Consider the following 24587-nt stretch of genomic DNA (forward strand, 5'->3'; position numbering starts at 1 on the left):
TGGATATCAATAGATGCAAAATTTGTCAAGTTTGCTAGTTGATGTCGTTCTCACTCAACATCATCCAGAAGGTATAATTTCCATTTTGAAATTTATGTTCTATGTCTATATCTTCATATGTGTATATCTTGTATGCGTGTGATGTGCATGTTATAATAATTTAAGAAATTATTATGTTTCCGCTACTTGTTTATAAAATAAAATTTTAAAACATACCATAGAGACACCCAACAAATTAACCGACCGAATTTAAAAGTCTAGATTGGTTATTTTAGGAAATTGAATCTTTGTATTAAAAAATATTGATTATTTCGATTAATTCAGTTCAGTCTCAATTTTAAAACTCTTAATTAGGTTAAACTAAATAAACCAATTTATTTTATTCCCCTTATACAATCATCACAATTGTTAGTAATTTTGTATGACCTCGATACTAAGTTCTCAAAGATGCCACTAGCAACGATAAACTAGTACATGTTCTCAAAGCCACCAACTTAAAGGTTATAATTAGATAGAAATATATCATTATTGGAAAGTTCTGTTAATTCGATCAAAAACTAAATTAACCGATAGTTTATCGGTTCTGTTTATTTGATTTTTTTAGAAAGTTCGATTGGTTAGATTAGTTTTTAAAAAAATCAATTTCATCATCGGTTCAGTTTTGTGTTGATTGCTCATCCCTATCCCCACACACAAAAGAAAAAAGTAAAAAGAAAAATAAATATATAACCAAATCTTTAGCGAGGCTATTTATTAGCTGCATATATTTTCTTCCCCTCTATGATATCTCTTCCCCTCTTTCTTCCATCTCTTCGACTATATATGTAGATGAAGCGAGCGCTTTTGGAAGAGAGAGTGAGATATCAAGATGTCGTCCCCAAGAAAAGGACGATTCGTTCCCCAACCCTGGCGGATCTGAGGAGTCGGTAGCGGGCTCATAGATGGTTACCATCAATGGGGATAAGGAGGTTGCCTTGAGAAGGAGATGCTTCACCGTCGCTTATGTCGATTGATTCAATTGGCCTCGTTCCATATATGAAGATATCAAAATCTCATGGTGAAGGTTCGGGAAAAGCACAGAGAATACATGTTGCAACACAGGATTAGCGAGGGGATGAAAAGGAGGGGAAGGAGCCTGAGCAAGATTAAGGGGAGCGAGGAGGTAGGAACAAGGACGAGTTGCCAAGGGGAAGCAGGAGGAGATAGAGGTAAAGAGAGAGGCCTTGCTTTACAAGCCTTGCACGTAGGAATGAGCCAATGGTTCAAAATCAAACTGATTTAACTAAAACAAACAAATAGAATTTTTTTAAACTAATTGAATTGACCAAACTTTCTAACACAAATCGAACAATCCGAACCAATAAAACATCGGTTAATTCAATTTTTAAACAAATTAACCAAACTTTCCAACAATGATACATTTCTATCCAATTTTAATTTTTAAGTCAATGACTTTGAGAACGTGTATTTTATTATCAGTGTTAGTGGTAACTTTAAGAACGTGGCATTATTGGATATCATGTAAAATCATAGGTTGGATACTATGCACCATCCAAATACCTAACAATTGTGATGGTTGCAAAATTGAATTGAAATAAATCAGTTTATTCATTTTGATTGAATTAGGAGTTTTAAAACTAAAATTGAGCTGAATTAACAAAAATAATCGATATTTTTAAATAAAAAATTCAAAATTTTAAAATAACTTAATTAAATTTTTAAATTCAGTTGGTTCAATCAATTAATTCGATTTATTAAACTTTTGCTCATCCCTACTTATCCGTTCGTGATAAATAGGTATGGATTCTTAAATCTTTTCTTAAGTTATAGATTCCTATTCTTTTGCTTGGCATTTAGGGTAGTTCTTTTACATATCTAAGAATGGTGAACCAATTACATTTGTGAAGCCAATTTTGGTAGCTTCTTTGCTACCTCCATCAATAGGGAGTACCAGGGGGGCATAATACAAACTTTAAGAAATGTTGGAGTAGATGAGGAGCATAATAGAATCTTTAAGAAATGTTGGAGTAGATGAGGAGCATAATAGAATCTTTAAGAAATGTTGGAGTAGATGTATCCTCCATGAATCTTACTAATAATATGTCAGATTCAAGCCAAAAGAAGAGAAGTATTGAACTCTGCTAAAGATTAGAAGGATGAGATTTGATCAAGTTATATTTCCTATTAATGCATGATGTGGGAGAAAGTATGGGCTTCACATGACAAGTCCAGAGACCTAGTCAACTTAGACCCTAAGTAGATATGAGATAAGATATAATTGGGATCAAAGCCATCATATTGTGAAGATTAATCAGATTGATTGAGCCTGCAATAAGCTACAAATAAGTCGATCGAGATATGAAATGCATTGATCCAATCCGAGATAAGGGATGGGTTGACTAGGTCAAGTAGTCGTCTTTTAGGTTAAACTCTATCAACTTCTGTTGGGTCGACTTCTGATTGGTTGGCTTCTGGCGGGTTGGCTCCAAGCGAGTTGACTTCTAGCGAGTCAGACTCCGACGAATCATCTTCTATCGAATCAGCTTCTTCTCGATCAATTTTTGTCGGTTGGCTTCTACTGAGTCAGTTCCTACTGAGTTGGCTTATGATAAGTAGTGTCCTGATGAGTTAGCTTCTGGTGAGTCGAGTCTTGGTGAGTAGAATCAGCTTTGTTGAAAGTGTTACGCCCCAAAAGAGTTCCTACCCGACAAACGGGCAACATCTTCCCTATAACTGTGACAATATGAAACATGAATACAACCACAAGAATACTCAAACTATAATCATCAACCCACACAGCCGAAGCATACATAACCATGCTGTTATATACGCAGCCCACTCGATTGGAACAAAATGATGACAACTACGTAGTTGTATAATAAACAACTCACACGTCTATACTAAAAACACAACAGAAAATGAAAGGAAAACTCATACAAACCAAAAAGATACAATGTATGTTGGCACGATTTAAACATAACAAAATACCAACAACAGTAAAGAAATCACATGGATAAACACTAATTCAATGTCAATACCATAAAGAAAACATGTAAAAAAAAATAAGAATGAAGTAAAGACCATCTTTTGATGTGACATGGGATCAGCAGACAAGATACTCCAAGCGACTCCATAATTACTACCTGCTACCTAAGAAAACAGACAACACAGAAATACGGTGGTGAGTGCGGATCACTCAGCGGGTAATAGATAAGATAGTGCATGATCAAAATAAAATATGGAGATCAAAGTATATAGTTTCATCAAAGAAATAAGAACATGATCATAAAATGACATAATGAATGTACATACTCAATCTGGATCTAACACATAATATCATGATTATAATAACATAGTAAATGAACCTACCCAATTCGAAACTAATATATAAGGTTAAGATTGTAAATGACATAATAAATGCATATACCCGAATCGGTCAAATACACATGGTGTAATAAACAGTAAACTCACCATAAATCATCAATAAACTTGCTTGTAACACCTGAGCAATATAATCGACAGTATATACATGTATAATAAATGGCATGTATGAAGCATGACAACCATATGCAACAATCATAACTCAAACAAGTGCAACATATCATAATCATATATAATTAGTATCTACTAGACATGTATGCAAATATATCTTCATAAGATACACCGCGCATCATATGCAAATACGCATGCATGCCATATGAGGTCACTCCCACCCGTCCCTCCACTTGCCACGACCCCTGTATAGCTGAGGGGTCGGGATAATGACAATGTACAACTCTCCAGCAAACACTACTCTCGAGTGGGCAAGGTGACAATGTGTTAAGTAGTTATCTAACTACATAGCGATGGGGTCCCTGACTACTTACAACGTCTGATATCACAATGTCTAGTGATCGAGTTGCACGATAGGACAAGCGACAACTGCTCCAGCTACCACTACCCATGAGTGGTCGAGTGTGCAGCGCTAAAATGACTGACAACCCACTCAACCACAAGGGAGACATTTGATTGTCAGCATGCAATGAAAATGATGAGCATGATATAATAATCATGATACCGACACGATCATCATCAATATAACACCTCAATCCACCATAAATACCTCCAGTACAATGATCCATCTAATGCAACACCAGACAGATACACACCACATACGTATGCACCCTACAACATAGGTATAATCACATGATACCTCCAATATCACACCAAACAAATACACACCACATACGTATGCACCCTACAACGTAAGTATAATCACATGATACCTCCAATATCACACCAGACACAAAATCATCAACATAGTTATTATCGGCATAATATCCCCAATAGTCAGACACATGTACACGCAGCATAAATACAATCAATATGATTTCTCCAATAGTAAACATTGGGCATGTGTACACACATAGCATGTAAATGGATAATCAACCAGGTGAGTCCTACAACACATACCAATCATATGTAACTCAACATAAAATGCATAATCAGCATGTTAACTTAGTCAATAAGATATCTGTTGGTGCGGGAAGCAACCGATGATCGAACCTTAATTTTGATAATGACAAAAGGGATTCAAAGTTAAGGTTAATTGTTATCTAACGAGCTTAAACAAGTTTGCAGGAAAGTCCTAACTGCGGTTAGGCAGGTGAAACCCCCTAAGAGGCGATAACCATAGGTCCAAGGGGATGGTAACCCTAGGTGGAGGAGAAATCCTAAGGGGGGGAGTAACCTTAGGTCCTAGGGGGAGGTAACCCTAGGTAGAGAAAAACCCTAGGGGGTGGTACCCTAGGTGGAAAGTTCAGTTGATCTGGATGACCGAACTGGCATCAGGTATGATCTCCAGAGTAGAGTAGGTGAGAACGCGTTCCCCGGAAGAGAGAACAGTAGACGTCGGTTCGACCTAGGGTTTTCGGTCGGAAATTCAAAGTCAGAACCGGACAATCCAGAGACTGTCGAATACTCTTTTTATTGTATTTATATGTGTGCTAACTTTGTCTTGCAAGGTATGTGGGTGTTTTGTGAACTAACATATTTTGTAAGGACTAAAGTGCACATCTTGCCTTGGATGAACAGTACCCGAGGCGCCCTCATGGAGCTTGAGGCGCCTCGGGTGCAGAGTGTGAGCTGGATGCGAAGAGGAGCTGGAGGCACCTCAATGGTCATTGGAGGCGCCTTGGACCACTGCTTTGAGGCACCTCAAAGGGTGATGGAGGCGCCTTCAACCAGATAAGTTGCGACCAGTTCTATTCTGATCTGCAGGGCTGACTCGGCAAGTTGGAGACACCTTGGACAAGCTTGGAGGCGCCCTCAACAGCCTATTTAACGCCACTTAGACCAGCAACCCAATCAATGATCTGAAAAGCCATCTATCTTCAACAAGCTGCTAACGTGACGTTCCGACCAAGCTATGACAAGCCACAGATGACCCGAAGCTTCAGTTTTAAGATTTCTTGTTATCGGTATAAGTTTTCAATACTGTTAAATTGTAATAATCTTGTACACTTTTGCGCTATATAGTTGTTGTCCACCGAAAGCGATCAACGATCGCGGGCCTTGGAGTAGGAGTCGCTCAAGGCTCCGAACCAAGTAAATACTTGGGTCCTTTCTGTGTGTTTGATTTTATTTCCGCTGCTTTACTCGTCGAATTTCTGGTTACGAAATGCGTAAAAGGCACGAGCGCTATTCACCCCCCCCCCCCCCCCCATCTAGCGCCATCTCGATCCAACAATTGGTATCAGAGCGGGGTAGCTTCGATTTGGTGCAACCACCAATCAAGCATTCTTTTCGTGGTGATTTTTTTTTTCAGAGTCGATCATAATCGATATTCTTGCCATTTTCCGATCTTATTTCTTTCGTAATCGGACTTGTCTCGAAGTTGGTGCAACACCACTCGAGATCGTTATTTATTTTTACTTTTATATCGCACTGCTAATCCAGGATCAAGTCTTGGGACAATCTTTTCATTTATTTTTCGTGTGCAAGTTTTTCAAATGGCCCGATAAGAAGGCTACAGCACAGTCCGTCCCCCGCTCTTCTCTGGCGAAGACTTCAGCTACTGGAAAGGCCGAATGGAATCATACCTGCAAATCCAATTCGAAGTCTGGATAATCACCAAGACAAGCCTCAAACTCCCACTTGATGGCACGGGCAAATTAGTATCATACGTGAACTATCACGCATCCTTAAAAAAGTAGAAGCGAACGCAAAGGCAACCTACATACTCCAGTGTGGTCTGACAAAGGAGGAACTTAATAGAGTAGGACCCTTCTCAAGTGCAAAGGAGCTGTGGGAAAAGCTAATCGAACTACACGAGGGTACATCAGAAACCAAGGTAAGTGAGATTTAATTTTCAATAAATTATATAATATCAAAATGCAGGAAGGAGAGACAGCAAGCCAACTCCACAGCCGGATACAGGATCTACTCAACGGTCTACATGCAATCGGACAAAAAGTAGAGAACAGGGACATCTTGAGGTATGCCTTGAATACTTTTCCGAGGAATACCTTGTGGGCATCCATGGTAGATGCTTACAAGGTTTCCAAGGATCTCTCTTCCATTAAGTTAGATGAATTATTTGCAGAGTTTGAATTACATGAACAGGTAAACTCACATCCGGCCGAGAAAGATGTTGCTTTGGTTGCAGGTACAAGCAAAACCAGGGAAGCAAAAACAAAGTGCAGAACCGAACTAGATTCGGAAGAAGAACCGGACTCTGACGACGACGACGAACTCACAACAGAACTCGTTAACCTGGTGAAGAAACTCTATAGAAAGAAGAGGGGTTTCAACAAAAAGGATATTAAAAAGGTAATTCAGTCGAAAGAGTCTCAATCAAGGGTAAAATTTGAGGTGACGTGCTACGGATGCAATCAGAAGGGGCACATCAAGGCTAATTGCCCAAATCAGAAAGATGCGAAGAAGTCAAGAAGGAAGAAAGCTCTGAAGACAACCTGGGACAAGTCATCCTCAGAAGAGTCCGACGACGAAGAACTTGAACAGACGAGTTTTCTCGCGATGACAGCCCGGGACTGCATCAACGAATCCGAAAGCAAGGATGAATCGGAAGCTGAGTCTGAGAGAAGCCACGGATCCATATTCGTTTCCGAAAGGCCAACCCCCTCTGTAAGTACAAATCATCTATATAATTTAATTAATTATTTAATGCATAAATTAGCAAAATCTAATGTTCGGATCAAGTTGCTTCTAAAGGATGTAACATCCCTTAAAGAAGTGACTAATACCGAATCCTTGTCTGACCCTGTTCAGATTGGAACCTCAACTCAAGTCCAAAAACTTGAGGAAAAGAATTCCAACCTGAAAAGTCAAGTCAAGGATTTGAAGGTTGCATTGGAGTGGTTTACACTGGGTTCCAAGAATCTTGACTTGATTCTTGGAAAACATAAAGCCGTATACAATTGATCCGGACTAGGATATAAATCAAAAAAGAAATATCGGTCTTATTTATCGCTTATTAACAGACCGAAGAGTAAGATAGTCTAAGCATGAGTATCTAAGTCTAACTTGATCAATCAAGTTGGACTTGATCAATATTGAGTCCCCAAGGATCAAGTTCATTACCTTGATAGACCATATCGAGGTTATGATCCAGGGGGAGCCAATAGAAAAACTATCGTAATAAATAAATAGAATTGTTTGATAATTGTTTATTTACTTTCTTGTTAATATGTATGTTTAGATCAGATTAGACTAAGGACTTAGTCGTAATTTACACTTGTTTAGTTAAACCTAGGGGTCTCAAAAGGAAAATTAAATAAATGTTTTCTTTGAAAGGTTCTGTCTAGAAGTGGTGGATGATCTCATACCTAGGAAGGCCTAGTGTCTCGCCACAGCCTGAGAACCGATCTCCGAAATATATATTTAATTAACCAATTGGAAAACCTAAGTTTAACTCAAATGTAAATTAATCCTTAGAAATAAACTAAATCAAAGATAATCATCTCACAAAACCACTTAAGGTTCCCTGATTGACAACTTAGAATCGGGTGAGATGAATCTAGGCTGAATTTAATTAATTAACTTCCAAATTTAATTAAAAAAATTCTTTTAAAAACTTATTTAAAATTCCCACCAAAGACCACGAAGGCGCCTCAGACCGAGTCTAAGGCGCCCTCAAAGCGACATTGAAGGCGCCTTCGAAGGGCTTGAAGGCGCCCTCAATACCGAAATATGCAACAAACAGAATGTTCGCTGCATTCCATTTTCACGCCAAAAACTGTCGATCCAATGCGCCTTCAACCCAAGCTTTCTTCCTTTAAGACCAACAATGCCTCCTAGGTATACCCGAATTCATTTTTCATCATTTTATATGTATTTGTTGTGTTTTTTTTTACTATTTTATGCTTATATGGGTAAAATTAGGAAACGACGCAATGTTACGTCCACATCGGGCACTGCCCCATCTGCCGATGCTAGATTCCCCACTGAGCAGCATAGACTTAGTTTCTGTCAGCATTCATACTCTATGATTAAATGTAGATACCTAAGTAGGCCTTGTTTCACAAGTTATTGTCAGCCTGCCATTCAGATGATTGCACATTATCAGCTAGATAGACTGGTTTGCTGTAGTCATGCAATAAATCGAGATTTATGTGTCCAGTTTTTCAATAACCTTGAGAGGGTTGATGATTTGGTTTATTCCACCAGAGTTGGTGGAAAAAGCTCAAAGAAGGCTTAAAGAGCTCAAAGAAATTTTTAAATTTAAAATCTTTTAGTCTAAATGGAGAATTGTTATTAAGGGGGAGTTTATCTTTATATGTGCTAAATTTGTGCTATCTTTATACTTGTGCTTATGATTGGTGATGCTTTGTATCTTTTCTTTATTATCTTTTTGCTTAACTTTGAATTTTAGTTATCATAATAAAAAAGGGGGAGATTGTTGGTGCGGGAAGCATCCAACGATCGAACCTTAGTTTTGATAATGACAAAAGGGATTCAAAGTTAAGGTTAATTGTTATCTAACGAGCTTAAACAAGTTTGCAGGAAAATCCTAACTGCCGTTAGGCAAGTGAAAAACCCTAAGGGGCGATAACCTTAAGTCCTAGGGGGTGGTAACCTTAGGTGGAGGAGAAATCCTAAGAGGGGGGGTAACCTTAGGTCCTAGGGGGAGGTAACCCTAGGTAGAGAAAAATCCTAGGGGGTGGTAGCCCTAGACGGAAAGTCCAGTCGATCTGGAGGACCGAACTGGCATCAGGCATGATCTCCAGAGTGGAGTAGGTGAGGGTGCGTTCCCCGGAAGAGGGAACAGTAGGCGTCGGTTCGACCTAGGGTTTCCGGTCGGAAATTCGAAGTCAGAACTGGACAGTCCAGAGATTGTCGAATGCTCTTTTTATTGTATTTATATGTGTGCTAACTTTATCTTGCAGGGTATGTGGGTGTGTTGTGAACTAACATATTTTGCAGGGATTAAAGTGCACAACTTGCCTCGAATGAACAGTACCCGAGGCACCCTCATGGAGCTTGAGGCGCCTCGGGTGCAGAGTGTGAGCTGGATGCGAAGAGGAGTTGGAGGCGCCTTAATGGTCATTGGAGGCGCCTTGGACCACTGCTTTGAGGCGCCTCAAAAGGTGATGGAGGCGCCTTCAACCAGATAAGTTGCGACCGGTTCTGTTCTGATCCACGCGACTGACTCGGCAAGTTGGAGGCGCCTCGGACATGCTTGGAGGCACCCTCAACAACCTATTTAAGGCCACTTCGACTAGCAGCTCAATCAATGATCTGAAAAGCCATCTGTCTTCAACAAGCTGCTAACGTGACGTTCCGACCAAGCTACGACAAGCCACCGACGACTCGGAGCTTCAGTTTTAAGATTTCTTGTTGTCAGTATAAGTTTTCAATACTGTGAAATTGTAATACTCTTGTACACTTTTGCGCTATATAGTTGTTGCCCACCGAAAGTGATCAACGATCGCGGGCCTTGGAGTAGGAATCACCCAAGGCTCTGAACCAAGTAAACACTTGGGTCCTTTCTGTGTGTTTGATTTTATTTCCGCTGCTTTACTCGTCGAATTTCCGATTACAAAATGCGTGAAAGCCACGCGCGCTATTCAAGCCCCCCCCCTCTAGTGCAATCCAACAATATCCCCTACTATACATACTCTACCTATAAATATATAACAGAGTATGGATTTCCAAAAGCTAAAACTGTATCTGAAATAAATATATCTTCTTAAAGGTCAAGCACAAGTATCAAGCAGGATAACAATACGGATAGATTAAGGTAAAGTAATCTAATCTATAAAATAAAAATAAATATGCACTAAGTTCAAAGAGCTAAAGAGATCAAGGAAGAAATACCTACCTTTATTATAGATCGTCCCCAAAATAAGTCTCTCGTTAAGATGTCTGTCTCTAATTAAAGTCTTGTAACATGATACATATTAGAAATCCTACACGCATCCAAATAACTAACCTAAATATAAATCCAATTAAAAATCCTAATTGGATCATTCGAATTCTCAATCAACTTTAATTAATCCATCATCTTCATTAGATTAGGCTACCCTAAACCTTCCATACTCTAATTGAATTAAATTTATGCATGAACCATCACCAGAACTTACCCAAAACTAGTTGCTCCTCTGTTGACTCATGGCCGGAGAATTTACTGTCGAAAATAGGATGTTCGGAGCTGTGGATCACTGGCGAACAGTGCTGGTCGAAGCTAGGTGGGTAGCTGACCACCAAATGAGATCCCAAATCAGAAATCCAGTAGTTCAACCATGAAATGTACTACTAGGGTTAAGCTATTACCTCAATGGCACAAAGCTTGCTCTCAAGAAGTGGCGACTCTGATCCAGCAGCACACATTGCTCAGGAATCACCTGCCTACTGTGATAACCGGGATTCTATCAAGGAGGTGATCACTGTAGCCTAGATCTGCATCCAGCGCAGATCGGATGAGTTTAGTGGCCAGCGGCCAGGTAAAGAGGAAGAACCATGATAAATGGCACATCATACCTCTTTGTGGCCTAAATCCCCTTGCGTCGATTCCCCTTTCAAGCGATGGTCCTATGCTTATGGATCGAAGCAGGCGACGAAAGATGTTAGCGGCGTGGGTTGCGACATCCCACGAGAGAGAGGAGGAAAGGGGTGGTGACTACACGAATGGTAGCCCTACCCCCTTTTTTGTTGGCTCCTTCCCCTCCAGCAACGGCGCCACCGAGCAGTGGTGGTGGCGGTGATCGGGGTGATGCACAAGTGTCGACGATGGTGGATCGGCTATCCAGCAATCTAGGGCACGGAAGAATAGAGGACTTGGATGCTCACTTCCAGCGAGCACTTGGTGTTTGCGGCCAGGAGAGGGACGACGACGACCGGCAGATCAGAGCAGCACACGCGATGGGGTAGAAATCGTGAGGGAGAGGGGCTCGGGAGAGAAACGTTAGGTAATTAGCTTTTCTATACTTAGGTTTAATATAATTAAATTTTAAGTTAATTTCTCTACCAACTCTTATTTAAGGGGTATTCCAAACAGACCTTCTCTAAGTTTAATAATTCTACCCCTTAAAATGAGTCATATGACCTCCATTTAAATCCCAAAAAAATTTTAAAAATTTCTAAAATATTCAATAAGATTATTTCTCCAATAATACTTATTATTAAATTTTCATATCTTACAAAAAAAGAGATCAATAGGAGATTAAAGGGGAGCTAAGGTACACTTTGGCATGGCCCTCCAATGAAGTAGCAAAGAAGACAATGATCTAAAAAGGTAGATGAATATTATAATATTGTTGAACCCCTCTCTTGTTGATACCATCAACTTATACAGGGTAGGGAAAGAAAGGGCACATAGGAAACTTAATGGGTGTCCCATTACAATAGTCATGCCATTATTTCTTGTAATTGCCCCCACCTCATTATTGTTGGAGGCAGTATGATTACCTACTATAAATGACACACCTCTCTCATGTGACACTTTTATTGTTGACAGCGCAACGAACGTGTCCTTTGTCAACTATATAACAGGCGTCTTTCCTGTAACTGATGGCCTCACTAATTCGTAGTCTCTTTGTCATGTCAGAGCTCAACTCTATTGGTCTACTCTTAAAATGAGTCGGTGAGGTTGGTTAAAGACTCGGCTATTCAACGAGCTTGCCCTAGAAGAGATTGATCGACTTATTTGTAGCTTACCGTAGGCTCTACCAATCAAAAATATTAATCTTCACGGTATGATGACCTTGATCCCAATTCTGTCTTAACTCGTATCTATTTAGTGTCTAAGTTGACTAGGTCTCTGTACCTACCTCATGTAGGGTTGTAAATGAACCAAGCGTTCGTGAACAAGCTTGGTGTTCGGCTTGGTAAGAGCTTGTTTATGTTCGTTCAATATACACAAGATTGATTAAACAAACAAGCTTGAACAGCTCGTTAAGCTAAACAAACAAGCTTGAACACATATGTGTTCAGCTCGTTAACGTTCGTGAACAATGTTCACGAACCATATTCATTAGTAAAACTCTTTTCAATATACTAAATAAATAATAAAATAAAATAAAATAAATAAATAAATTTAAATTTCCAAGCTCAATAACCAATCAAATAACTAAAAGTTTCAAACAATCAAACAAGCTTGAATTAAAAGTTCGATAACATCTAAACGAACCAAACTCGAACCAAGCTCAAGCCAAGCTTGAATTGAGAGCTTGATAACATCTAAACGAACCAAGCTCAAGCCAAGCTTCAAACAAGCTCAAGCTCATAAAAAATAAACCAAGCCAAGCTTGAACACTCATTTCAAAAGCTTGGTTCATTTTAAGCTCGGCTCGGCTCGGCTCGGCTCGGTTACCTTATCAAACAACCTTGAACATCCCAAAGCTTGGCTCGGCTCGGCTCGGCTCGGCTCGTTTACATCCCTAATCTCATGAACATGATACTTGGAGCCCAAACTTCTCCCACATCATGCATTAATAGGAAATATAACTTGGTCAAATCTCGCCCTTCTTATCCATAGTATCTGTTGGGTCGATCAATCAAAGGATATGATTATTGATTTTAGGATTCATTGATTTTAATTAAATTGAGAGTGTAATCTTATTCTTTTAGTGGAGTAGAATAAGATTAATAAATTATCTTGATTAATTATGAGTTGATTAGATCAAATTAATTTATTGGAGCTTAATTTAATTGGATTCAATCAGGTCCCTTTGGTGGCTTAAATATAAATTTGATAAATTATATAAGTTATAATTTATGGAATTTTGTAGGAATAAATTAATTGGATAATTGTGTCATTATCTATGAAAAAATTATATCTGAATCTTCCTGATATGAGAAGATATGATATGATTTGACAATCCATTAATTTATGGAAAAGAAATAATTACATATCTTGGTTTTGAATTATCTCATCTTTCTAAGATACTTTATAAATAATGTAGTCAGATAGAAAGTTGTGACCACCCATACATAGTAATCTTACGTTTGAGTTTTAGAGAACACCGGTGAAGACTTGGAGGTTTGAAGCGTAGATCCAGTGCAGAGAAGAATTGTTAAAGCACGCTTCAAGGGTAATCTCTAATTCTTTGTGTGTTGTGATTAATTATTCGTGTTAAATACGTAAAGCAATCATGATCCTATGAAGTAGAGATCATTAGAATTGCAAGAAATTAATTTTGTGATTTTGATATTCTCGACCTTAACTTTCAGTATCTTTAATAGAATTCAACGCTTCTTTTCTTTTGACTTAAATCTGACATACAAATTTAGATGCTATAGCTAGGGGTGGACTAGAAATTTTATTTAGAGGGGCAACAATTCATATAAAATCATAAAAAAATAGTGATTAGAACACTCTCTTCGAACTCTTTAATAGATATTGGGTTCATAATCCATAATCCTAAGTCTTAGTCTTAGCTTATCAAAAGACTCTTTAGACTTTTTTTTAACACAAGTTTCATAACTCCATTTTTCAATAGTACCCCTTTTTTCAGAAGATGATGATTCTTGAATATTTAATTTTTTTAAAAAAAAATATCATAACATAATGCATATAGTTCCAAAAAAAAAATTAAGACATATGTAAGAAATAAGAATACTTAGAATTAATCCTAAATGATAGAACTAACAAATATTTAACCATCAACACTCCAAAACAATAGAAAAGATTTAAGATTCCTACTATCAAAATAGATAAAACTCAAAAGCATCAAACTAATAATTAAGAAATATATAATATCAAATAAATATAATATATATTTTCAAAATGCCAAAATCGAAAGGCAAAAGGGGAGGGAAGCAGGGGAAAATGTGATACCTTCACAAATCACAAGCTTAAGGAGGGGGAGTTTTTTTTTTTTTTTTTTAGAAGAGGGCAACAGCCAAGTGGTTGTTGGTTGTGAAAAGAATTGGAAATAGGATTTTGTTAGTAAGGGTGTACTGAGGGGCCATGACCCCCTTTGCCCCTTTGTGAGTCCACCCTTGGTTATAGTACTAAATTTAGGAGCGGGCTTTGTGGAGGATATGTCTACTTCAGCATCTCTTAAAGCTTATATTATGCTTCCCTAGTACTCCTACCGATGGGGGCGGCAAAGAAGCTACCAAAATTGACTTGGCACAGGTAATTAGTTCACCATTCTCATAAATGTAAAAATATAAAAGATAACTACCCTAAATGCTGAGCAAAAGACTAAGAATCTATAACTTAAGAAAAGATTCAAGAATACATACTTATTTACCACAACTAAGTATAAAACTGTTGATACTTATTTACCACAACTAAGTATAAAACTGTTGATGAATGATCGTACTGGTGTCTCAGCTACAAATACAACAAATGCTATGGCAAAGATCAACTCCATTGATTATTTTTCTCTCTAAATTTAAGTACAAGAAGGTGGCTAAGCTTGCTCTGGAAGAGGAGATGATTAGGCATGGTATACTGAAATTTTATATTATATTGTATATCATATTGAAAATTTTAATATTTATAAAATATATACTAGTACTATATAGAATTTTTAATATGATATAAATTTTATATTATTCATATCAAAATTATTTGATATTTTAATATCTTTAATATACTAAAATTATAAAAGAAAAATAAATTATATTTTTCCAATTGTCTACTAAAATTGTTCGATAATTATTATTTTGGAATATATTGAAATATTTAAAATATTAAATTTTATATGGATATCCATATTAAAAATTTTAGTACAGTAGTGTTATACCATCGCTTATTAGATGTTATTTTATATATATATATATATAATGTGAAGGACATTAGGACAGTCCTTGACTTGCTTAAGCATTTTTTTTTTTTTGGTTAAAAATGAGCAAATGGGGTCCACATAGTAAGCTACTCTGGTTGTAATACAAATGAAATATTTTGTTTCATGTTTACTACAACCAGTGTAGTCTATTTTGATGCTTGTTACAGTTGTAAAGGTCGTAAGATGTTCGTTGGGCCCTTCCGAATATACACAGCAACTTTTGATATTGTTTACAAATGGTTGTCAATGTCTTCTTTAAAAGCTTTTTGAGCAGGGATCTGTAAAAAATTATTGTATTTTCAAGTGATGAAATTCAAGGTGAGAATAGACCCACTAAGGTGATGAATATCATAATAATTCCTTATGAAAGGTTAGTTGTTTATGTAAACAAATTTTATATTGTTGTATGAAAAATAATTTCATTATTCATATTAGAAATTGAAATTAATGCTAAAATCACTAATTGTCATTTTAATCTAGTTACCATTGTTATTTATTATTATAATTTACATAAGCAAGTTTCATGTTACCCATAGGTTCTTAAAATGTAATATTAGATGAAATTTTAATTTTTCTTTCAAAGTTTAATAAAATTTTAACTTCCCCACTCATATTTTAGAAATCATATTATCCTTTTGGACTTGCTGTTCCATGATGCTCTACTATGATGAAATTAATTTACTAGCCCAATGAAAATTTTTTGTTGAAATAAATATAATAATGACTTCAATTTATCCTTTATTTGTAGCCCACTCAAATCTTATGGACCGAGGAATCGATAGATGAAATTAATCATGTCATCTTTTAAAATTATTTAATCACATAACATGGCACAGCCAGAGATTTGACCTCGAGTTTGTTTAAGAGTCTCAGGTGTGCTATACGTTACCCAAAAAAATGTCATTGAATAATTATAATTAATTTTTAAAATTTCAATAAGTTCTGTGGCTTCACTACCGTGTTTAATATACTTTAAGAAATTCTTTAAATAAAACAAAACAAATCTAAAAATTAATATATACCCAATGCAATAATTTTACCTGGTTGCTGTTTCTGTAATTTACACTTTGACAGGAATTCTAGAGCCAAGAATATATTTACCCAACAGTTATGAGCTTCAAGGAATTCTAGAGCAACTGAATTTGGATGAACAAAATACAGTCATACATTAACACGCGTGGTGAAATGTTATAACAATTAGATTTGACAACAGAAATTGAACAAGAATAAACAAATCACAGAACAACTTGTCATCTACAAAATGGCAGCATTGTAGCTTTTCCCACCACAGCTCATATAGGTCCAGAATTTCTGAGACTTATTTTGCAAAAAATAAAATAAAGTAAAATAAAATAAAAAGAATAGTAGACATGTACACTTGAAACGAAATTGATCTTAATATTATCATCACTTGAAAAAGAATTTCCAGATCTCCCTGTCCACAACGTCAGTAATGATGTGGATGCCAAAAATACCTTCCTCATCCACCATAGCTCGTAGCTGCCGCACAATACCGTTGGAACCTATAAAGTTCTTCTTCACAGCCAAATACAAGACTCCATATGGTGGTCGTAAACACTGCACAAAACCAATTGGATTTGATTATCAACTACTGTTACATCAACTGATAAAAAAGCATGGTTGTCATTCAATTGTTCATATTGGCCCTGTGCCATTCTTTGGTAACCCATAAGGAAAAATAAGTCAAGTTTCACATTCCGGTGAGCAAAAAGTCAGATCATGAGTTCTCAAATCAATTTACCTAACTCAATAGATGTGATAGAAGAAAGCTTCAGAAAATGTTCTCAAATTCACCAAAGAAAATTTGGTTCCTAAGTTTTTCATCATGTTGAGCAGTTTGCAAAACTAACGAACATCTTCTGGAAAAATTTTCATAACTGGCGTTGATGGATTATATTGAATTATCCAACTAACCTTTGTTATGAGTGCATATAACTTCTTCAAGGAATTTACTGATGGAGGAATCTCAGTGATCAAAATGACATCATAGCCACCATCTCCTGGGTCTGTCTCGCTACCTCTTTCCCAAGCCCGACTTCCAGAAAGCTTTCTTGACTGCCTTGAACAAGCTTCATGAGCAAGTCCACTCTCATCATGACTACTGCATGCCTCTATAAAGTCATCCTCAGAGAAGCTAAGGCTAACCCCCTGTGATAAGTCAACACCTTCCACCCTTACTACAGATAAGACCGTATGGAGTTCCTCCCAGTCCCCAGCATAGAAATGGACATCAGAAGTCAACTGCTGCCGTGACGGAGTGAGAGGGCTCTCGGATTGGCGACTCTGCTTGTCCCTAGCCTGCTCAAGATTCGCAAGGACATTTGGTATGGTTGCACATCTTATAGTTTCTGCATTCAGATCATGAAAATGAACTGTAGAAGCACCCTGCCACATGATTGAATAAAAAATTAGCTTCTAGAATATTTTGGAAAGCTTGATTGAGAACAAACCGTTATAATTTATAGCAAAACCAAAACCCATATTTATTCCTTAAGCAGTAATTCAGCAACTAAACCACAAAAGGAGAGTTCTAATTCATGAAAGATAAATGAATACCTTAAGGCAAGCAAAAGTTCCAGCCAAACCATAACCACAACCAAGCTGCATCAAATTTCAACAAAAATCAAGAAATCAGAAGAAAAAAAGCTGCATTTGCAACAAAAGGATACGACAGATACTCTCAGGTCTTCCATTCAGGAAACGAATCAATAAAGAACAACTTCTGATAACATGTGAGGCTCTGGTAAACCTTGAATATGAAAACATAATAATGTTTATTGCTATATTAAGGCCAGAAATTTGAATTTATTTTCTAAATATCTGTTAATGTTAATTAACAAAAGAATTGATTATATAATTTGAGAATTAGAGGTTTCAACATATGTTCCTTGCTGACCAGGAATATGAACCACAAAAGAGAACAAGGTTACTGAATCAATGCTAAGTCCCATAGAAACAATTGGATACACTGCATATACAGTTTGCTACTACATGAAAATGACCCCAGCAAATCAAATGTGAATGCCATATGCACTCAATATTTGTGTATGTAGCAATAATAATGAGAATTGGCAACCAACATAAAGCAAGAAACAGATAAGTTTACATGGAAAATACAAATAACCATGAAGTTGAAACCCTAATCATATATAAATATATATATATATATATATGAAAATAATAATATCGTTCATACCACAAAAGATCAACCCAATCCCTCCACTACCACCATATATCCTAAAGAAAATCTCATAATTAAAGTTGCATTTATATGTTGCACTGCAAGCTTCTCAGGCTAGGCCCAACAAAATTTGGGCCATAAACTCTAATAGTAAAAGTAAGAGAGACATGTTGTAAATTTTGCTCAAACATGTAACCCTGATTCATACAAGAAAATAAAAAGAGAGAATTCTGCAAGTTCAGAGTAGCCAATGCATTCCAAAAGAATAATCCATTCAAAAACGCTCGTGCAAAACTCATGATTGTTCACACATGAGCAAATCTATCAGCATACAGTTAGATGGTTACACCAAGATCTATCACCAAATTATTAAACTAGTTTACTAAGATTATAATGCAGGCAACTTTATGGTTAGCATAAGAAAAAAAGGAAAATATTTTAAAGCTTTGCCAAGCTAGATGTCAATAATTCAATAGTCTAAAGAGAAATATACACACAGAATACCATACATGAAAAATTCAAAAGTGGATAATAAATGTAATGTAAGTTTTGCCAAGAGATATAAAGTGATGAGCAGGGGCGGATTTACATTAGGACCCAAGGGGGTCACAACCTCCCAAAAAATTTTAAATAATATTATTTTTATATAGAATTTTTTTATTGTTTTAGTATATATATTATTTGGCCCCTTTAAATATAAATATGTATAGTTAGTCTGATGGTAAGTTTGGTTTTCTTTAAACACACCTCTCAAGTTTGAATTCTTGGAGGACTAAATTTCAAATTATTTTTTCTCCTTTATTTTTCACATTTCAACTAAATATATGTTATTCATGAAAGTTTGGAGAGGTCATTATTATATAATAAGTTTAATAATTATTTTCGTCATATGCTGCCCCCCAAACCTAAAATCCTTGGATAGGAGTAGGACTAACAAAGAACAAAGTTCTTTTTGTATCACTCCCCTTTTTTTATTGATTGATTTCTTTTTTTTATTTCCACTTTATTTAGTTAATGAGAATAAAAGAAATCTGGTAATTTCATTTGTTCTGTTTAAATTTTTTTTACATTTTAAAAATTTTTCTAATAAGATACTTTACTTAGACTTTAAACTTAGGTTTTAGATCTGATATCAATTGGAGAGGTCATTATTATATAATAAGTTTAATGATTATTTTCGTCATATACGGCCCCCAAACCTAAAATCCTAGATCCACCCCTGGTGATGAGCAGATATTGAAGAACTTTGGTAAAGCAAATTTTCCAAAATTAATCAGCTTTCGTTAGCATAGGACACACCACAAAACAGGATGAAACTATTTATGTAAGCACACCATATAAAAGAGAAGGAATACAAAAAGAATACTGATAAATTGAAACAAACAGGCAAGGGCTTGTAAATGTAAGTACCTCTAGAATCCTTTTGCTTCTAAAACTTAGAAGCCCGTCACGAATCTCTAGCTTAAGAATACTTACAAGATCTGTTGAATTCTCCCAACACTTAAGGGATCCTGCAATGCAAAATGGTTAACAGATAACTTTTTTTCTGCGAGGCATATTAATATACAAGACAAATTATGTAAAACACTGCCTAACTCCACCCACCATCAGGTTTGGATGATGACGTCTCAAAACTTGAAAACCCAATCATGTCTGTAACACTAATTCTTCCCTGGTTAAAAAATTAGAATAAAATAAATATGAATAAGATGGAGAAACAAGACTATTTCATATACTGCATGAAACATAACAATATAACATGTTTACCAGACTCACTTGGAGAACTGATGTGCATACCTTGAAAAGTTTAAGCCCTTGTAGATCAACATTTTCCCCAGCATATTTGTATGGATGAGCATTCTGTCACACATCAATAAGAGATAAGATAGACCCAATCAAAATATCTTAGAGAACTCTAAACAGAAGAATTTGTTCATTTATGAGGCTCGAATATGATAGACCCAATCAAAATAACTTAGTCAAGACATTCATGCACACGGCAGAGATTTACCCACCATCGCAACGTGATTGTCAAATAACACGGCTCAAAGACAAGGTATGCAAGCAAAAGCAATCATTAAATCCCTCAAATAGACATAAAGTTGCTAACAAGTAGGAAATCAAGTACCTTAGAAGGAATAACCTCGACAGCAGGAGAGGGAAGGTGTAAATCCCTCTCAGAGACGACAGAAACACCAGTCTGGCTAACTTTGTCATGTGGCACCAACGCCGGTAAGCATTGCGCAAGGAGTGAAGGCGCCCTCATTTGAACTATAAAATCCAGAAAAGTGCATGAGTACAATCTGGCTTCTAATTAAGAAGAAAAACTCAAGAAGCCTTCCAAATTACCCCTAAAAGAAAACAAATCTTCCACACGCAAAAATTCTTGTCTTCTAACACAAAGACGAGATCTAACAATCCGCAACAGAACAGAAAATGGAACAAATCCAAAGAATGGGAGCAATACCTAGATCAGAAGAGTACGACGACAGGAGATCGGGAGTCGTGACGGAGATCCAAGCTCCTCGGGCAGTCAATTAAAGCCGTGAACGCAAGAGTCAGCTGCGGTGGCAGCAGCTTCGACGAAGAATCCGAAACCCTACTCCGAGTCGTTCCATCAAATGCCTCAGTGCAAGCTAAGTCCAAATATCGCAGTGTGTGTATATATAGATACACATACATACATAATTTTTATTTCTATTATTCTATTAATGTCTTGGTGCAAAATAATTAGTCTTTTAATTTCTTGGACAAAGTCAGGTTCCGCGCTTTGCCTCAAAAAAGAAAGGGTCAAGTCCAACTTCAAGTCTGAAGTCTGAACGAGTGAAGTATTCAAATTTGTTTGGCTCAAAGAAATAGGGCTGTAAACGAGTCGAGTCGAGTCGAGTCGAGTCGAGTTTTGGGGTGTTCAAGCTTGTTTGATAAGATAATCGAGCCGAGCCGAGCCGAGCATAAAATGAGCCAAGCTTTTGAAATGAGTGTTCAAGCTTGGCTTTGTTTATTTTTTATGAGCTTGAGCTTGTTTGAAGCTTGGCTTGAGCTTGGTTCGTTTAGATGTTATCAAGCTCTCAATTCAAGCTTGGCTTGAGCTTGGTTCGAGCTTGGCTTGAGCTTGGTTTGAGCTTGGTCCGTTTAGATATTATCAAGCTCTCAATTCAAGTTTGTTTGATTATTTGAAACTTTTAATTATTTGATTAGTTATTAAGATTGATAATTTAAATTTATTTATTTTATTTTATTATTTATTTAGCATATTGAAAGAGTTTTATTAATAAATATGATTTGTGAACATTGTTCACGAACGTTGTTCACGAACGTTAACGAGCTGAACACATATGTGTTCAAACTTGTTTGTTTAGCTTAATGAGCTGTTCAAGTTTGTTTGTTTAATTAATCTTATGTATATTGAACGAACATAAACAAGCTCTTTCCAAGCCGAACACCAAACTTGTTCACGAACGCTTGGTTCATTTACAGCCCTACAAAGAAGTGTCATTTAATACAAAATTTTCAAAACTGTGTCATTTATATCCTTTTTTAAATGCCCTTCCTCAAATTTAGCATTTTCAAAATCTTCTTAAACTTTATAAATTATTCTCATTTTATCTCCAGAAATGAGAACCCAAAGGGAATCAGAGTAAAATAGAAAATATTTTAGTTTAGCTAGAAATAAAAAATAAAAAAAATGTTTTCCGTCCGCTAAAGACTTCACAACTGACAACCCAATGAAACAAATCCAAGTTTCAAAGAAAACAAGAAATAAAAAGTTACAAAAGAAAAAGGTCGTTTTCCAAAAAAGCACACTCAATTTTTTGAATTTTTTAAAAAATTATATGATATTTTAAATTTTATTGAAGGACGCATTTAATTCTTAAAATATCTTTTCTATCTATTTGAGTCTTTAAATTAAAATTTAAAAATAATATTTTTAATTAATTTATTAAAGAACATATACAAAAGTCAACATTAAAAAGCTCAATGTTTTGAAATTTTACATCATTAAATACATAATAATCTCTTAAATTTCTCTATATTGTTATTTTTATTTTTTTAAACTTTAATAAAAAAATTTTTTAAAAAGTTTAAAAATAAGAAAAAGTTAAATAAAATTAAGAGATTATTTAAATTATTCTTTTTATATTTTTGAAAATCTAAAATTAAAAATAAAAATATGGATAAATATAGAAGTTTATCCTAAGTTTAATGACATAAATTTTCTAAAAAATAATATCATTAATGAGTTTTGTACGATGAAATTATTAGTTATTCTTTTCTGAATCCGTTTGAATTCGGTTCAATCTGGTTTTGATTTAAATAAATTACGAAAGATTATTATTCATTAGTGCAACATGCTTAATGTTAAGATTGCTTTAATTTTCACATTAATTAGGATTGGTCAATTATGTTTTAACAGGCAACTAATGGTTACTCTTAGGGTAAGCAATTAGATGATAATCATATTGTTTAAATCAAAACCGAACAAACTATTTTTTTTTTTGAATTAATTGAACTGATCGATCTTTCCAAAAAATCAAATAAACTGAACCGATAAAATAATTTAATAAAAAATTGAAATAATTAATTTTTCATGTTTTTCAGATGGACAGTCAAGTCCAACGAATTTTAAACATCTTGTTTAATTTTTTAAGTCTAACGGTCAATTGATGATTTGTATCAATCTATTGTTATTTTTTGTTTAATTGATTTAACTGAATTAAAAATTTTAAAACCAAGACTCAATGGAATTATCCAAATTAATCAATAACTAAAAAAATCAAAATTTGAATGAATTAAACTAAACTTTTAAATTCAGTCAGTTTAGTTGATTAATTATATTTTAATCAAACTTTTGCTCATTCTTAATTATTTTAGAATTACAAATTTAAGAATGATGAATCATTTACATGTAGGTGATCCATTCTAATAGCATATGTAACTTGTTTTTGTAGATTATATTCTAAATGCATGAAAGAGGAATTATTTAAAGTGATAAAAAATTACAACGATCTCCCATAAATTCGCAATCAGCAATGGTGAAACTCGCTGTCGGAAGAGCGATCACAGGATCGAAAAGCTCTCCACAAGTCCAAAAATCAAATCCCATCGCCTCAGATATTCTCCTTGCTCTCTCTGCGTTGCACACTAGCAATTTCACACACCCCATAATCCTTGGACGCACCCCTTTATATAGGGAAATAAACCATGGGCATAATGGACTTTTCCATTATGAGTAGTGGGGGAACATGGGCATGTTGCCATGTTCCCACGTCCACACTCTCTCCATTTCCAACATTTCCCACTCGTCCAAAGTAAGTCACTAAGACTAGTTCATTCAGGTAAGTCACAAAGACTTAATATGTCACATAGAGTACTATTAAAGAGTTTGGTCACATAGACCATATGAGAACATCCAATTCATACTTAGAGAAAATGGTTCGTGCGACAGCAAGCACACTGAGTGATAGTTGCTAAGAAAATTGTTACACCTTGACTTAACCACTCCTTGAGCAATCAATGCTAAGAAAGTTGTTACACTTTACTTAGCTGCTCAAATAAATTAGAGACATACTCTTCATGGCACTAGCCTCTTTCCTGGTGACACATAGCCTTTATCCAGGATTCATCCAATCTTTAAGTGACACACAGCCATTATCTTAGAGATATCCATGTCTTGCTATTTACCCGGATTAAATAATTTTCATTTACATCGATATGAACATCTCTAATCCCTTATAATGACCATTATGTCAAGAACATGTTCCATATCTAATATTCATATTCATTTCTATACATAACAGAAATGGGTCGACCAGTGAATAACAACAAAATATGTAAATATATTTAATCTTCATTTTTAACTAGAATCTATTCATTTTAATCAGTTGTTTTCCTAGTTATGCTCTATAGACCGAATCATCCATAGTCATAGGATACACGCTAAAGTAGCAGTCACTGATTAAAACTTCAAGTAAACAGCTAAATAGTCACTAAGGCAAAAACTGAGATTAACATATAATCTTAAAGGTCTCACATAGTAGAAAAACAGAGATCCATTCTCCTACTATCTTTATTGTCGCAATAGCATATGTGGTATGAATCACATATTACGATGTTATTATCTTTACTAAAAAGAGTGCATGTTGTCT

General features: G+C 35.7%; 1 protein-coding gene and 1 long non-coding RNA gene across 2 annotated transcripts; both read right to left on the reverse strand.

The window, feature by feature from the left end:
• Window positions 1-9220: 9220 nt before the first annotated feature.
• LOC122022459 lies at window positions 9221-11419 on the reverse strand. The gene is made up of 4 exons (XR_006122980.1): window positions 10981-11419; window positions 10774-10899; window positions 10584-10696; window positions 9221-10409 (listed from the first exon to the last, which is right to left on the reverse strand). It is a non-coding gene; the product is annotated as an uncharacterized LOC122022459 (long non-coding RNA).
• A 4945-nt stretch (window positions 11420-16364) lies between these two features.
• Window positions 16365-21088, reverse strand: LOC122022465 (histidine protein methyltransferase 1 homolog). The gene is made up of 8 exons (XM_042580488.1): window positions 20909-21088; window positions 20570-20712; window positions 20239-20301; window positions 20047-20113; window positions 19852-19952; window positions 17817-17861; window positions 17175-17645; window positions 16365-16817 (listed from the first exon to the last, which is right to left on the reverse strand). Exons 2-8 carry the CDS (start codon window positions 20705-20707, stop codon window positions 16647-16649), a joined length of 1056 nt encoding a protein of 351 aa, XP_042436422.1. The 5' UTR covers window positions 20708-20712; window positions 20909-21088; the 3' UTR covers window positions 16365-16646.
• Between the last annotated feature and the right edge of the window lie 3499 nt (window positions 21089-24587).

Source organism: Zingiber officinale, chromosome 1A (genome assembly GCF_018446385.1).
Source record: "Zingiber officinale cultivar Zhangliang chromosome 1A, Zo_v1.1, whole genome shotgun sequence".
NCBI lineage: Eukaryota > Viridiplantae > Streptophyta > Magnoliopsida > Zingiberales > Zingiberaceae > Zingiber > Zingiber officinale.